The following is a 13,736-nucleotide window of genomic DNA, read 5'->3' as shown; positions in this document are numbered from 1 at the left end:
CAAATACTTCAGATAAGTGTCCTGCGTGTATCTAAAACCTGATGTATTACATCATTACTCTGAGCTCCACATCAGTGTGGCTGAGTTGCGTTTGAATCCACACCTCATTCCCCTTCTTCCTCTCCAGGAAAGTGCCCCATTTCCCTGTGCTGGCTCTTTTCAATGAAGGCACAAAGCCTTCAGAACTAATCTTTAAAAACACTTAAAAACCTTGTGATTAAGCGATCCACTTCTTTATCACCATCACAGATTATCTTTTTTCCTCCCACACGATTCAAATGCAACATTTTCTATCCAGCACACTGCACTGAGCATGCGTGTTTGTATGGTTTATATTAGAGATGGCACGATACCACTTTTTTATGTCCGATACCGATATCATAAATTTGGATATCTGCCGATACCGATATGAATCCGATATAGTGATTTTTAATCAACAAAACTGTTTTTTTAAATATCTTGCTGCATTTTCAAGTTCATACTCAAGTTTAAAACAACAACTACACTAAAGCTATTCTGTTATAACTGTATGCAAAAAAAAAATATTTCATAGTTCAGCAATACTGATCAATCTAATAAACTTAAACCTACTCCATCCTCCCTATTCTGGTATTTTAAAGAGTACTTAGCGTAAATATTAAGCAACCTAACTAATAGGGTTCCAACTCCCAGCAACAACAAAAATAAATAAATAAAAAATAGGGAACCACCCCTCACGCTCCACCTCATGATGCTTAATTGACGTAATCAACCTTAATTTGATGCAGTGTGAAAAAAAATGCACAGAAATCAATTATTTTTCAAGAAATATTAAATAGATTCAACATCTTTCTTCAACAAAATTGCAGACTGCACAGATGGTACCTTCCCAAAGGAAAAAGTACTATAGCTTACTAGGGTATATATATTAGACTTAATAGTTACTATATACAGTAATGGACTTCTATTCATTTTACATCAAATTAAAACTTTGGGTGTCAGATAATTATTTATTAAAAGCTAGACATTTTAAATGAGAATAAGAAAGAAAAGTATGTCTTTGTGTCCCCTTTTCCTGTTCATGCCCTATCGGCCCCCCTGGCTAAACTTTGCTAGATCCGCCCCTGCACAGTTACCAGCGTCAGCTATGTAGAAAAAGATCCTGGTGTAGAAAGTAATATTAAATAAATTCTAACAACAGCTTATCAAGCTTAAACGTGCTGCTGTTGTTTATCCACTGGTTTCCTCTTTCTGGTGCAAAGTGGGCCAAAAACAAACAAGAGAGACGGACTCTCGACAGAAAAGCCGATCAGCTGATCATTAAGCAGTTTCATGATTGAAGTAGCAGCAAGAAGAGGCAGTCGCTCCATATATCGTTTGTTAAGCTTAACGCAGGAATGCTTTACAAACATTCAGAGATGGACTTACACACTTGCTTTACTTCTCTCGGGGATAACTTTGTCGGCGATGAAATGCCGGGTTGCTAGCGAAGCTCCAAATGCTATCCAGACCACCGACAGGTCCCGCATGCCACAGCCGCTCTATCACGTGATGCATACTGCTCAGACTTGCTAACGTTCTGAGGCGAGTTACGGTTGCAAGTTTTGTGAGGTGCTTTCGTGATATTTAATGGATTGGATTACATTTTTTATTTTTCTCCGATATCCGATCCAGTAATTTAGGTCAGTATCGGACCGATACCGATACGTAATATCGGATCGGTCCATCTCTAGTTTATATACTACCAGATACGGAAAAATATGGCGATATTGGGAGGATGTCGAACAAAATGCAGTAACTTGCAAAACGAAGAGACAAGCCATATCACCATATATATCGAGTGTTGCAATATAACAAAAAAAAAATTATTGTGATATATAGGTTTTCTTCCATCACCCAGCCCTACTCAAAGTTGACCATTTCCATTTGTACTGTTGTCACAAAAAAGTGCCGTCAGAGTTAATTCTTTTATAAGACATTCTACTAAACCACTGGCAAAGGACTTTTTTACTTGATGCTTTTAATGTCTGCGACTGGTCCCACACATAAACATGGACACACTCTGGATCCAGTTTTGTCACATGGTTTACCTGTTTATAACCTTAAAATGTACACGCAAACATGAGTACATTACCCCCCCGTTCTTCCCTCTTTACACGGGTTGCCTGTCTATTAGAAGTTTTTTTTTAATTTTATTGATTGCTTTTAAAGTTTTAAATGGCCAGGCCTGCCTACCTGGCAGAGCTGCTACACCTATACACTCCACAAAAGTCTCTCAGATGAACTGACCAGTCACTCCTTGTTTCCCCATGTCAAGACTGAAAAACCAGGGGGACAGAACTTTCGCTGTTGTGGCCCCCAAATTATGGAATAAGTTGCCCCTCCATATATTAGACTGGCCCCAACACTTGAAATTTTCAAATGACTTTTAAAAACAAACCTTTTTTCCAAGGCGTTTTTTGGGGGTAGGACCAGAGTCAGCTTGTAGTCAGTTTTAGTCAGTTTTTGGTTGCTTTTGATCTTTTTTACTTTGTTAATTTTATTTATTTTATACTTTATTGTCTATTTTAATCATGTTTTAATATTTGCTGATTCATTTTTATCTTTTTTTCATGTATTTATTTATTTTATTGCTATTTAATTTTCTTTGTCTGTTTAATGTATGGTTTAACTTAACTTTCATCACAGTTTTTTACTCTAACGCACTTTGGTCAACCATGTTGTTTTTAAAGTGCTCTATAAATAAAGTTGGATTTGATTCTTGGACATAAAATTTTGGTCCACTGAAGGGGTTGACATCCGTAGGACCTCTGTGTACGGGCCATATGCAGTTGTTGTGGACGACTTTGTTTTTATAATGCTTCTATAGGCTCTGTAGTCCCATGTTTTCAGAAGGTGGAGGGCATGTTCACTGTACAGAAACAGTTAAGTGTAAAGGAATGCAGAGTAGGAATCCCTGGTAGGTTTGGAGCAGAAATGTCCTCAGCTTGTCACAGTTTGCAAAATGTGTGCATAGACAAATACAGTCGAGCATATAGACCAGTACGCACTGGCACAAACTTCTCATACTTCCCCTTGCAACGTCTCTCAGTCCTGCTACCAATCACAGCCAAATTCACTTCCTCTTAAAATCCTTAGCTCTTCACAATAAAATGCAGAGATCCAACCACTATTCATAAATGGGGACTGTGTAGAAAGGGTGGCAAGCTTCCGCTTCCTGGGAGTTAATATAGAGGAGAACCTTTCCTGGAGTGTGAACACCTCCGAGCTGCTGAAAAAGGCCCAACAGAGACTGTACTTCCTGAGAATTCTCAGGAGGAATAACATCACACAGAGACTGCTGGTGTCCTTCTACAGAGCCACCATTGAGAGTGTTCTAACTTACTGCATATGTATTTGGTACACTAGCTGCACAGGGGCTCAGAGGAAAGCACTCCAAGGGATCATTAACACCGCCCAAAAGATCACTGGCTGCCCTCTCCCCACACTGGAAGTTCTACACAACGCCCACTGTTTTAAAAAGGCCCAAAACATCATAAAAGACACCTCACATCCTGGCCACTCCCTGTTCGAACTGTTGCCCTCAGGCAGACGGTACAGGGCAATCAGAGCAAGGACTAATAGACTCAAACACAGTTGTTATCCAACTGCAATAACACATCTGAATAGTACAAAAAAAATGTCCATCACGCGACTCTTGTGTTAATCTATGCACAGTCTGAAGCATGTGTGTGGGAATGTATGTGAATGTTTTACTGTTACATCTTATTAGTATTTTAAGTATTCTATCTATTTTATTTATTGAATTTTATTGTTTTATTTATATTTTGATATTGCTAGGGATGATGCAATGATCGGGGACCATTCTTATTTCGTTGTTCTCGTGACAATGACAATAAAGTTTCTGATTCTGATTCTGATTCTGACTGCTCTTTTAAATCTCAGAATTCTGACTTTTTCCTCAGAAATTTTTTTTCTCAGAATTCTGACTTTAATCTCAGAATCCTGGAAAAGAAAAAAAAAACATGTCCCCACTCAGAATCTGATAAATTCTGAATTCTGAGATTTAAGTCAGAATTCTGAGAAAAAATAATGCTGAGGAAAAAGTCAGAATTCTGAGATTAATCTCAGAATTCGGAATTTTCCTCACAATTCTGACTTTATCTCAAAATTCTGACTTTTTTCTCAGAGTTCTGGAAAAGAAGAAAAAAAAAAAACATATGCCCACTCAGAATTCTGAGATTAAAGTCAGAACTCTGACATAAATCTTAGAATTCTGAGAAAAAAAAGTCAGAATTCTGAGTTTAATCTCAGAATTCTGAATTTTTCTCAGAATTCTGACTTTTTTCTCGGAATTCTGGAAAAAAAGGAAAAAAACAGGTGCCCACTCAGAATTCTGAGATTGAAGTCAGGATTCTGAAAAAAAAGTCAGAATTCTGAGATCAAAGGCAGAATTCTGAGAGAAAAAGTCAGAATTCTGACTTTGGTTTTTTTTCTGAGAAAAAAGTCAGAATTCTGACTTTTTTCTCAGAAAGAAAAAACAGGTGCCCACTCAGAATTCTGAGATTGAAGTCAGAATTTTGACTTTTTCCTCAGAATTATTTTTCTCAGAAAAATCAGAATTCTGAGATTAACTTTAATCTCAGAATTACGTGCCAACTTCTTTTTTTCCCCCAGTGGCCCTAATCCTCTTCTGTAAATTTCACCTTTGAACATGGATTTCATTAATTTCATTATTTCATTTGAATAAATTACCATTTTAACCTGGTTACAAAGTTGATCAATTAAAAAACAGGCAAATGTAAAATAAAAAATAATATTTTTAAAAACCCACATGCACTGACTACATCGATAGGCTAACACATAACAAATTGTGTTTGTTTATACATAATCCATATTCATATGTATCATATTGATAACAACAATGTTGATATTGGTAAATAAAAACATATTACATTTATTAACTATGTCAATTTCCTGCACCTGTCATAGACGTCCACATGATGTGGACCTAATTAGTCTTTTATATGTATTGTAATTATATGTATGCATGTGTGCATGTGCATATAGATATACATACCCTGTACAGCACTTTGGTATGTGAAAACCGTACTTTATAAATAAATTATTATACTGACTTATTTAATTTACATATGTTATCCTCCCTGCTCGTTGTGTTGCCTGCTTTATTTTTCCCAACACTGTTTTCTGATTTTCTTGTGTTCATTTTTGGATTTTAGACATTTTGTGTCACTGCGATTCCTTTTGTGTTTGCTTTCATCATAAGCATCTAAATGTATGTACATTTTAAGTAAATACCTGAAATTGTAGTATAAAAACACTTTAAGTCATAATCCAGATATAATAAAATGTTTAGTAAAGAATATTGGCTATGTAAGTGATGTGCAGGCCATGGAAAAGTAAAGTAAACACGGCAGCTAAAGTTATTAAAAGGTATGAGGCAACTTCTGCAAAATTCACAGATGTCGACTGTTAGATATCACCGTTTAAAAATGGGGAAAATATTCAGAAATATTCCATGTTTTAATTAAAATATGTTTCTCACTTTTTGGAGGCTGTGACTCGGCAGCGCTGGTGGCAGCCGTCCAGAGCTACATCAGTCATATGCCGCGTTAAAGCAGGGAGAGTGACTGTTAGTTGGCTCCCGCTGAGCCCCCCTCACCGCCGCCTTACCTCCCAGCTGTTACTGAATATGGAGTCGAGTCGCTTCCTGCCGAGAGTGAGCACGTTATTAATGAGAGCAACGCTTAAAGTGACAGAGAGCTGAAGGCGAGAAGTCGAGCTGGAAGCAGCGGGCAGATTGGTCGGACAGTTGTTCCACCACAGTGATCACCAGTTTGGCACAGACTCGTAGTTTCACTTAACTTCCTCTTCCTCTTCTCTTCCAGATCAGCGGACTTTATTCCTTTTCTGTTCCAGGTTTTCCCCGTGAGTATCATCTTTGCAAGTTTAAAGCTCTGTCAGATGTTCTCTACGTTATGTCAGTGACCCCTGGTTTTTCGCTAGACCTGAGAGTGGTTCACATGCCTGAAAATGTTTTTTTTTTTTTTTTTAAAGTACATTAAAGCTTTTTTTTAACAAGTGAGAATTAACTTTCCAAAAGTTTCAGGCAATTAAGATGTTTAGTTATTTATTTTTTAAAGTTTTTTTTATTTTATTTTAGCAATTTTTCAGTTGATTTGTAATTGATGATGTGGAAAAACAAGAAAAAAGGGCAGGGAACAACTACAGTTGGTAATCAGAGAAACTTTGTCTGGAAGTCTCCTAGTCAATAACTCCAAGCCACCCACACTTACTTACTTAAGAGGTGGCTATCCCAAATGTAGCAACTAACTTAGCATTAGCATTTTGGCCACAGTCAGTAACCAGCTAACCCTCAGTTATGCGCTAACACTAGTTGTCAGCTTCCATAAACCATATGGGTCCAACCCACAGGCACTGCTAATAAGTACTAATTAGAAACAAGCTAGTAAAATAGTAGAATTTCACTCAACAAAGCGAAGTACAAATTTCTTAGATGGTCTGTTCCGAACAGAAGACCAAAATCGCAAGGCTGCTCAGTACAACCTGCCTTGAAGTTGTGCTGTTTTGATGGCCTGGAGAGAGAAGAAGAATCAATTTGATTTGGGGTTTTTGATCATTAAAAACTGTATATAAATAAAAATTGTATTACGTTCCTAAAACAAACAGAAATCACTGCATGGCTCTGATAGGTGCTCCACAGTTGGACAGGCACTGTAACAGGATGTGTCCATTGAAACAAATCAGTTCATGGAATTTCTTCTCTCCTAGATTTTACACGATCAGCTGTAAGTGGCATTATTGCAAAGTCGAACGGTTTAGAAACCACAGCGACTCAGTGACAAAGTGGAGGACCATCTAAAGTTACAGCGCTGAGCTGTATATTGCATAAAAGTCACCAATGCACTGCATCCCAAACCTTCTCTGGCATTAACATCAGCACAAAACTGCACCCCAGGAGCTTTATGCCGAGCATGGCCGTGCAGCTTCTGTTGGTGTAATTTGTAGGTGGCCCAGTGTTTTTGTCCATATATGGATTATTGTTCAGTTGTTGATGTGTGTTATCTTTGTTTGTGTCAGGACCAGAACTTCTGCGTTATCACAGTTCCAAATCTGTCCACTGAGTTCCCCCTGTTGCAGAACTTTATCAGGGTGCCGTCAATTCCCACCAGCTTGTCGCAACATGAGCTCTATATCTTTCACCGCGATGGAATCAGGTAAATCTCACAGCTCAAGTTTTGTTTGTTTCCCAAAATCACAAATGAACAACACCGATAGTGTATTTGAACCTAATGACTCTGTCACTTTTAACATTTACATTTCCTCTAATATCCACTGGTGTGGTCTTCTGCTTCAAGGTTCAACATGTTTTGCATTCAGAGACGCTGTGCTGCATACCTTGGTTGTATTGAGTGTTTATTTGTATTGATTTTAACTCATTGTATTAAATTACTGTTGCCTTCCAATCAGTTCGAAGCAGTCTGGCCAGTCTGACATCTGACAGCCACAAGACAGTTTAACTCAGAAAACTGAAGTTCACTGTATATTTTCTCTTTTTCTGACATTTTCTGCAAACCCTAGAAATGGTTGTGTGGGAAGACCCCTACTAAATCAGCAGTTTCTGAAATACTCAGACCAGGCTGTCTGACACAACAGCCATGTCACATTCAGTGACTTAACCACATGTCTTCCTCCATTATGAATCTTTTTTTGAACTTCAGAAGGTTGTCGTGATCATTTCTGCAGCCCTACATCCATCATGTTGCTGCCGTGTGATTGGCTCGTTAGATACTTTGGTTAGTGTAAAGTTGAACTTCTGTACCTAATAAAGTGGCTGAGTATGTTTAGTGAAATTTGAAAAATCATCCATGTACTCCTGCAGTGCTGAGCCCAAGAGATCAACACATTCTTTAAAACAGCATCGATACAGAGCATGAACTGCTCAGTCATTTATAGTGATTATACCATGAAATCATTTATGAAGGCTCAGAGCACTATACAAAACATTTCCACAGACTCTTTAAGTGTTTTTTCCCCACAGGTCTTTGAGCGTGAGGCCAGCCGTGGCTCTGGACCGCTCTGCTGTCTCTGCTCTGGTGAAGGATCTGAGTCTGAACGAGTCTTTGCTGCAGGACCTGGACCGCTACTACAAGACTGGCTGTGACCGGGTCAGCCAACAAACACTGTTATTAACACACCTGCAGTCAGATTCACAAAGACAGACCTCAGCTGTGCTTTAGATCAGACAAAGACTCACACATTCAGATATATCTGCAGGAAATGAGTTTCAACTACAAGTTGAAACAACTCGTAACAAGTTCTGTTTAAATAAGACTTTGACAAAACTGGATATGAAAATCACTTTAATATCAAATTTGTATTTTAAACAAAGAGGAACATCTACTTCATCTCATCTGTGAAATCAAAGAAATTTTTTTGTGACTCTGAGATTAGCTTATTATGTTTGTAACTCCTGATTTTCTTCAGCCTTTGTGTAACTCTCTGAAGTAAAACTAATTAATGATGATCCTGAAGCAGTAGTATCTGCTTTCCTTTCGTTAAAGATGCTCCAGTGTGTCCTCTGCTAAAGGAAGCATAAAAGCACCTTTGCTTACTCTTTAAAGAAGTCAGACAGCTCTTATTACAGCTGCCATGCAGATACTTCAGGGTCATTTCATTCATTCCAAACCTTTCTTAAACTAACTTGACTAACTTGACCGCAGTTCCAAAATTTAGGAAACATGGATGTTAGACAGGGCAGATAGCAGGAAACAGGTAAGAGGAGGAAACAGGAGGTAATACAGGTGGAAGCAGGCAGGCAGAAAACTCTGCCCTGCGCACCAACACAAAAACCAAGAGTTAAAAAACAATATCATAAAATCTGAAACACATCATGAGATAAACAAAGTCAAAACAGGACTCCAAACCCAGAGATGTCAACAAAGGGTTAATATAGTAAATTTAAGGCGGGTAAGACTCTTTTTGCTCCCCTTAACTTTAAAAAATGAGATGATGATTAATTTGGACCGTCGAGTGTAACTGGAGCGGTGTGATGATTGTCTTGGAATAACGAGGAATATCGGCTCGTGTGCCAGGGAACAGATTGGTGAGAATTCAGCTGAACGGATTTTCCTCTCTGACTGACACCCCAGCTGTCACTGCCGCAGCTCCAACACTGATAATTACTTCTCAAATGAGAATGCAGCCACTTCATGTGTATTCATGGCACTGATCTCAGCTACAAGTAGAGTGCACTCTGCTCGTGTGTAGTTCAGTGGAATCACGGAAATTTGATGTGTTTTTGTTTGGTTCACTTGTTCCTCAGGATGCCGTTCCACTGCAGGCCTTCGTCGCCCAGGCAGAAGCAGAGTTAGTTGGGATAGTCATCATCAAGGACGAGCAGGTACTAGAAGTCTGGTTTATTAGTAAAAGTGTGAAGCGTTTGACCATTTAAACCCGCATTCTGCCTTAAAGGAGCAAGAAGATTTCTAATAAAAGGTAAATGGAGTTGCCAGCGAGCTGTTTTGAACACTAGCCTGGCTTTTCACTTCTTCTCTGACTAAAGAGTTGCGCTTTATATGATTAAAGTCTGGAATTTTTTTTTCCATTAGGAATTGTGCTTCATGTTCATTTTTATGCTCCATCGATCTGCCGCTTTTATTTGTTTTTATTTATTATTTTTAATGCTAAATGGCCAATTAGGACACATTGTGGACATGGGATACTTGCAAAACAAAAAGCAAACCTTCAACAACAACAGTAAAAACAATTAAACAATATAAATAATTAAGAAAATAGTCTATTAAATAAAATACAAATTTGAAATAAGATAAAATAAACAATAAATAAAAAGACAATGTACAAATAAAAGTAATGAAAGTTATATTAATAGCTTTAATTAATTCTTAATAATGTAGCTATTATATGACATGGCATACCAATACTTTATCATGGTCTAATAACACAGTAATAGGCAACAAAGGCAAAAGAACTGCAATAAGCAAAATGTACAACGTAAAAGGAGAAAAACCTAAAATATTACTCCTGAAATTTGTTCCTCTGTCGTCAAACTCACATGAATCTGTGTCTTTGTCAGGACATCGAGTACATCCGTGCTCACTACAACATCGAGAGCTTCATCTACTTTAGCCACCATGGCTACGATGAGCACGCTCAGATACTCCACTTCGTCCTCAAAACCACCATCCAACACTTCTCCAAGAACTTCTTTAAGGAGGTTCTCCGGCAGGCTCGCAAATCCTGCCTGTACCTCCGAATCTACCCCCCCTACCACAGCCAGGAGGTGAGTGCACGGGGCTTCCAGGTCCTTGCTTAGCCCTTAACCACTGGGCCACTTCCAGCTGGGGTGCAAGGCTGCTCATTAGTGTAACAAACTAACGAGCGCACGCTGTAAAAAGTGTTTAAAAAAAAAAGGCAAATCCATTTTACACAGATCATGTGACTATAAAACCCCAGTCTAGGTAGCAAGATAGTGCATGCACAGGTAGTCAGTAAAGGTACACAATCAGTCTAGATGAGGGGTGTCAAACATAAGGCCCAGGGGCCAGATTTGGCCTGGGAGTCCGGCCCACAGGTTGGCTTTGGAAAAGGAGTGCATATAGATTTTTAAGTTTTAACTGTGTTTTCATAAGCCAGCATTTAAAGACCACCTCCCCAGTTTCATTCATACTCTGCAGAGGAAACTTCCTGTTTTTTCAGTAAATGCTAAGGAAATGTCTGTTTTTTTACAGTAAGTCCACAGTAACAAAAAACAAAAGAAAGATACAACATTTTGTGTAAATTAATGAAAACTTTACACTTTGAACTACTAGAACCTTTTCTCAATTTTGCACATTTACCATGTAGTTTCACAGGTTCAACCCACTTAAGATCGAAGTAGGCTGTATATGACCCACGCAACATGTCCTCATCCCATCACGCAACATACCGACGCTATGTAACAAATCGTCGGTATGTCGGATTGTTATGCGTTCTGAGGCATGAGAGCCCTTTGGAATGAATCTATACATGTAAATGTGTTTTATGTTCTGATCATGAATCACTTTGGAAAACACTATCTGATAAAATAGTGCAAATGTACAGTAGGACATAATCATTGGCTGAATGCTCTGTGATATTAATGGATTTTCAAAACATTTGCCTTCTTGTTTTTATGACAGGTGGTCTAATAAATTCGTTAAGTAATTCGTTAAGTAATTCAGTTTGTATTAGTTCTGTGTTGGATTATCACTGATTACTTTGACTTAAGTCACAGAAAGCCTGAATAAAGGCAGAGTTAGATTAGATCATCCCTGCAGCAGGAAGAGAAAATAAGCTGTTGAAAGCCAGGAGAAACAATTTTTTCACAACCCCGTAAAAACATAAATAAAACCAAATGTTTTTATACTGAGTTTTATTCATTTAATGGTTTCCTCTAATTCAGCAAACTTTTATTTATGGAGAGAACAGGTTGGATATGGAATTGTGCTCCATGGCCGTCTAACTTGATCAGAGAGACGGGTTTGTGGTCGTGTTGCGCCTGTCAGCAGGTCATTTTTTACAGCAGGCTGCCGGTCCCCGAGGTCGGGGCAGCAGGTGTCGACAGCGCTGCCAGCTCAACCTCTCCACGCCATAATAAGAAATTTCCTCAACGTGTAGAGACCTCCACTTCCTCTGCTAATTAACTTCCACAAACAAGCAGCAGATTGGGTGATCGTGATGTGAAAATGGAATAATGGCAGAAGATAAGCAGAGAATTAGCTGTGCTTGGGCAGCGTGTGTCAGTGGTGTAATGCTTGTATCACCTAACTCTTCACCCGAGCTCGTTATCACCACGTAGCTTTCCAGTTGCACCCCCCCCCCCAAAGCCCCAAACTGATTGCTGTTTAACCTCCGATGGGATTTTCCCTTTCTGTGCTCACTGACTCCGTGCCCTCTTTCTCTGCACTCAGAATTCCTACGTCCACCATCTGCATTATGTCCTCAACTGCGCCGTCCCTGTCTGCCCACGACGCCAGATCATCTACCCGCTGGAGGAGCTTGGCATCAACGCCCCGTCTAGGCGGCTCACAGAAGACCAGGTGGGCACAGCAGCAGCAGGCTGACAGGAAGCCTCCTGCCAGGGAGTTTAGATGGCAGGGAGCACAGCAGGGTGCGCATGTGGCCACCAGGCGGTGCTGTTTCAAAAGAGTTCAGACAAACTGTAGGTATGCAGGAGAAACTCACTGCTGGAGGATGAAGTGCACAGTTTGATGGAATGAACGTTCATGTTTTAGAGATGCTTCTGAGCAGCTTTTTTCCCCACACCTACAACAGTTTATCACATTCACTTTGAAACAAATGTTTTTAAACTACTCTACTGAGGATTAACTACAAAAGTCCTCCCACATTCATGTGCAAAAAAGCATGATGGACTAATCAGCACACAGTGATGGGCTCAGAAAATGAGATTTAGTTTTTTAACTTTTAGGGAAATCCTTTGAGGATTTAACTGTCTCAGGCTCAAAGCTGTGTACACAAAAGAGCCAAGACTTCTCAGGTAAAACCTCACAAACACATCCAAACTGTTAAACCTCCACTCAAAATAACAGATGATCATTCAGATAACACCTAGAACCAGTGAAGATTTGTTGCACCATTCATAAAAAATGTAGTGTGTATTTCCAGTTGTGCTCCAGTTTTACAGTTTTACTGATGAGATGAAATGAAATATCAGGATACAGTAAAGACCTGAGATTGTGGCTGCAGTCGTTCTTCCTACTTCTTTGTCCTAATTCACTCATTCAGATATGAAACAAACAGTGTTCAGCCCCACTGTCACCCTGAACTGGACAAGTGGAAGGAATGTATACTAAATCTTTGTACACTTACATTTGCTTGTATTGAATAGCTCATAAGACTTTATAAGTGGTCAGTTCCACATTACCCCAACATGGTTATAAGAAGCATGAATCAAGTAAACCTTATGTTGTTGTTATAGAAACGTGGAATGAGGTCATTTCTTTTGTTTCTTGTCATTGTGAGTCCATGTAAACAAATATGCCGTGTCACAGATTGCCCTTCCGATTACTTCACTGCCTCTCAGTGTTTCCATCCATTGCTGGAATCAACCTCAGACATCCTCTGAACCGGCATATATTGATTAAATTACATCAGAAAACTGCTTAAGATCGGACTTCTGTGTTGTAGTTTTCCTCCAATTTTATCTTTGTGGTTCGCTTTTTTGTGTTTTAGTGTTTGAGAATGTGTTTAGAGTATTTTAGGGAAGGACAGATTGTGTCTGACTCAGTGAAAAGGGTTTAAGGTTTGTTGAATGAGTGACACATTCTGCCGAGGACATCGATGATTTGGGTCCGAGAATAGCACTAAGGTTTTTGGTATGTTTATTGTTCCAGCATCTTCTGTGGCTTCAGTCTTATAGTCTCAGTCTTCTGTCTGTTCATGTAATCCCAGACTGACTCCATGATGTTGAGACCATGCCCTGAGGGGAGTCAGACCATCTGTCGCAGGTCTGTTCTTGTAACTAAACATACAAATGAAAGGAAAACCAGCACAGAGTGTTTCAGGCAGGTGTCGGGCCATCGCTTTCCTTCAGATCAGCTTTGATGCTTTTTGAAGAGTAATACTCACCTGTATGTGTGTCAGCTCAGCACTGATGATAATAAAAAGCTGAGATTAATTATTTGAAAGTGAGAGAAAACACTTGCATTATCTTC

At 39.1% G+C, this 13,736-nt stretch overlaps 1 protein-coding gene across 1 annotated transcript in view; it reads left to right on the top strand.

The window, feature by feature from the left end:
- The window catches only part of cfap61 (cilia and flagella associated protein 61), a 51,596-nt gene that overhangs the window by 7,599 nt on the left and 30,261 nt on the right, over window positions 1–13,736 (top strand). The window contains exons 9-14 of the mRNA XM_084952756.1: window positions 5,889–5,928; window positions 7,102–7,238; window positions 8,063–8,189; window positions 9,347–9,424; window positions 10,118–10,324; window positions 11,973–12,101. Coding sequence (XP_084808882.1) covers window positions 5,889–5,928; window positions 7,102–7,238; window positions 8,063–8,189; window positions 9,347–9,424; window positions 10,118–10,324; window positions 11,973–12,101 — 718 coding nt within the window. The remainder of the gene's footprint in view (window positions 1–5,888; window positions 5,929–7,101; window positions 7,239–8,062; window positions 8,190–9,346; window positions 9,425–10,117; window positions 10,325–11,972; window positions 12,102–13,736) is intronic.

The sequence above is a fragment of the Perissodus microlepis genome, chromosome 15, assembly GCF_051167445.1.
Source record: "Perissodus microlepis isolate ML-2025 ecotype Zambia chromosome 15, ASM5116744v1, whole genome shotgun sequence".
Lineage (NCBI taxonomy): Eukaryota > Metazoa > Chordata > Actinopteri > Cichliformes > Cichlidae > Perissodus > Perissodus microlepis.
This window is presented reverse-complemented; position numbering and strand designations above follow the sequence as displayed.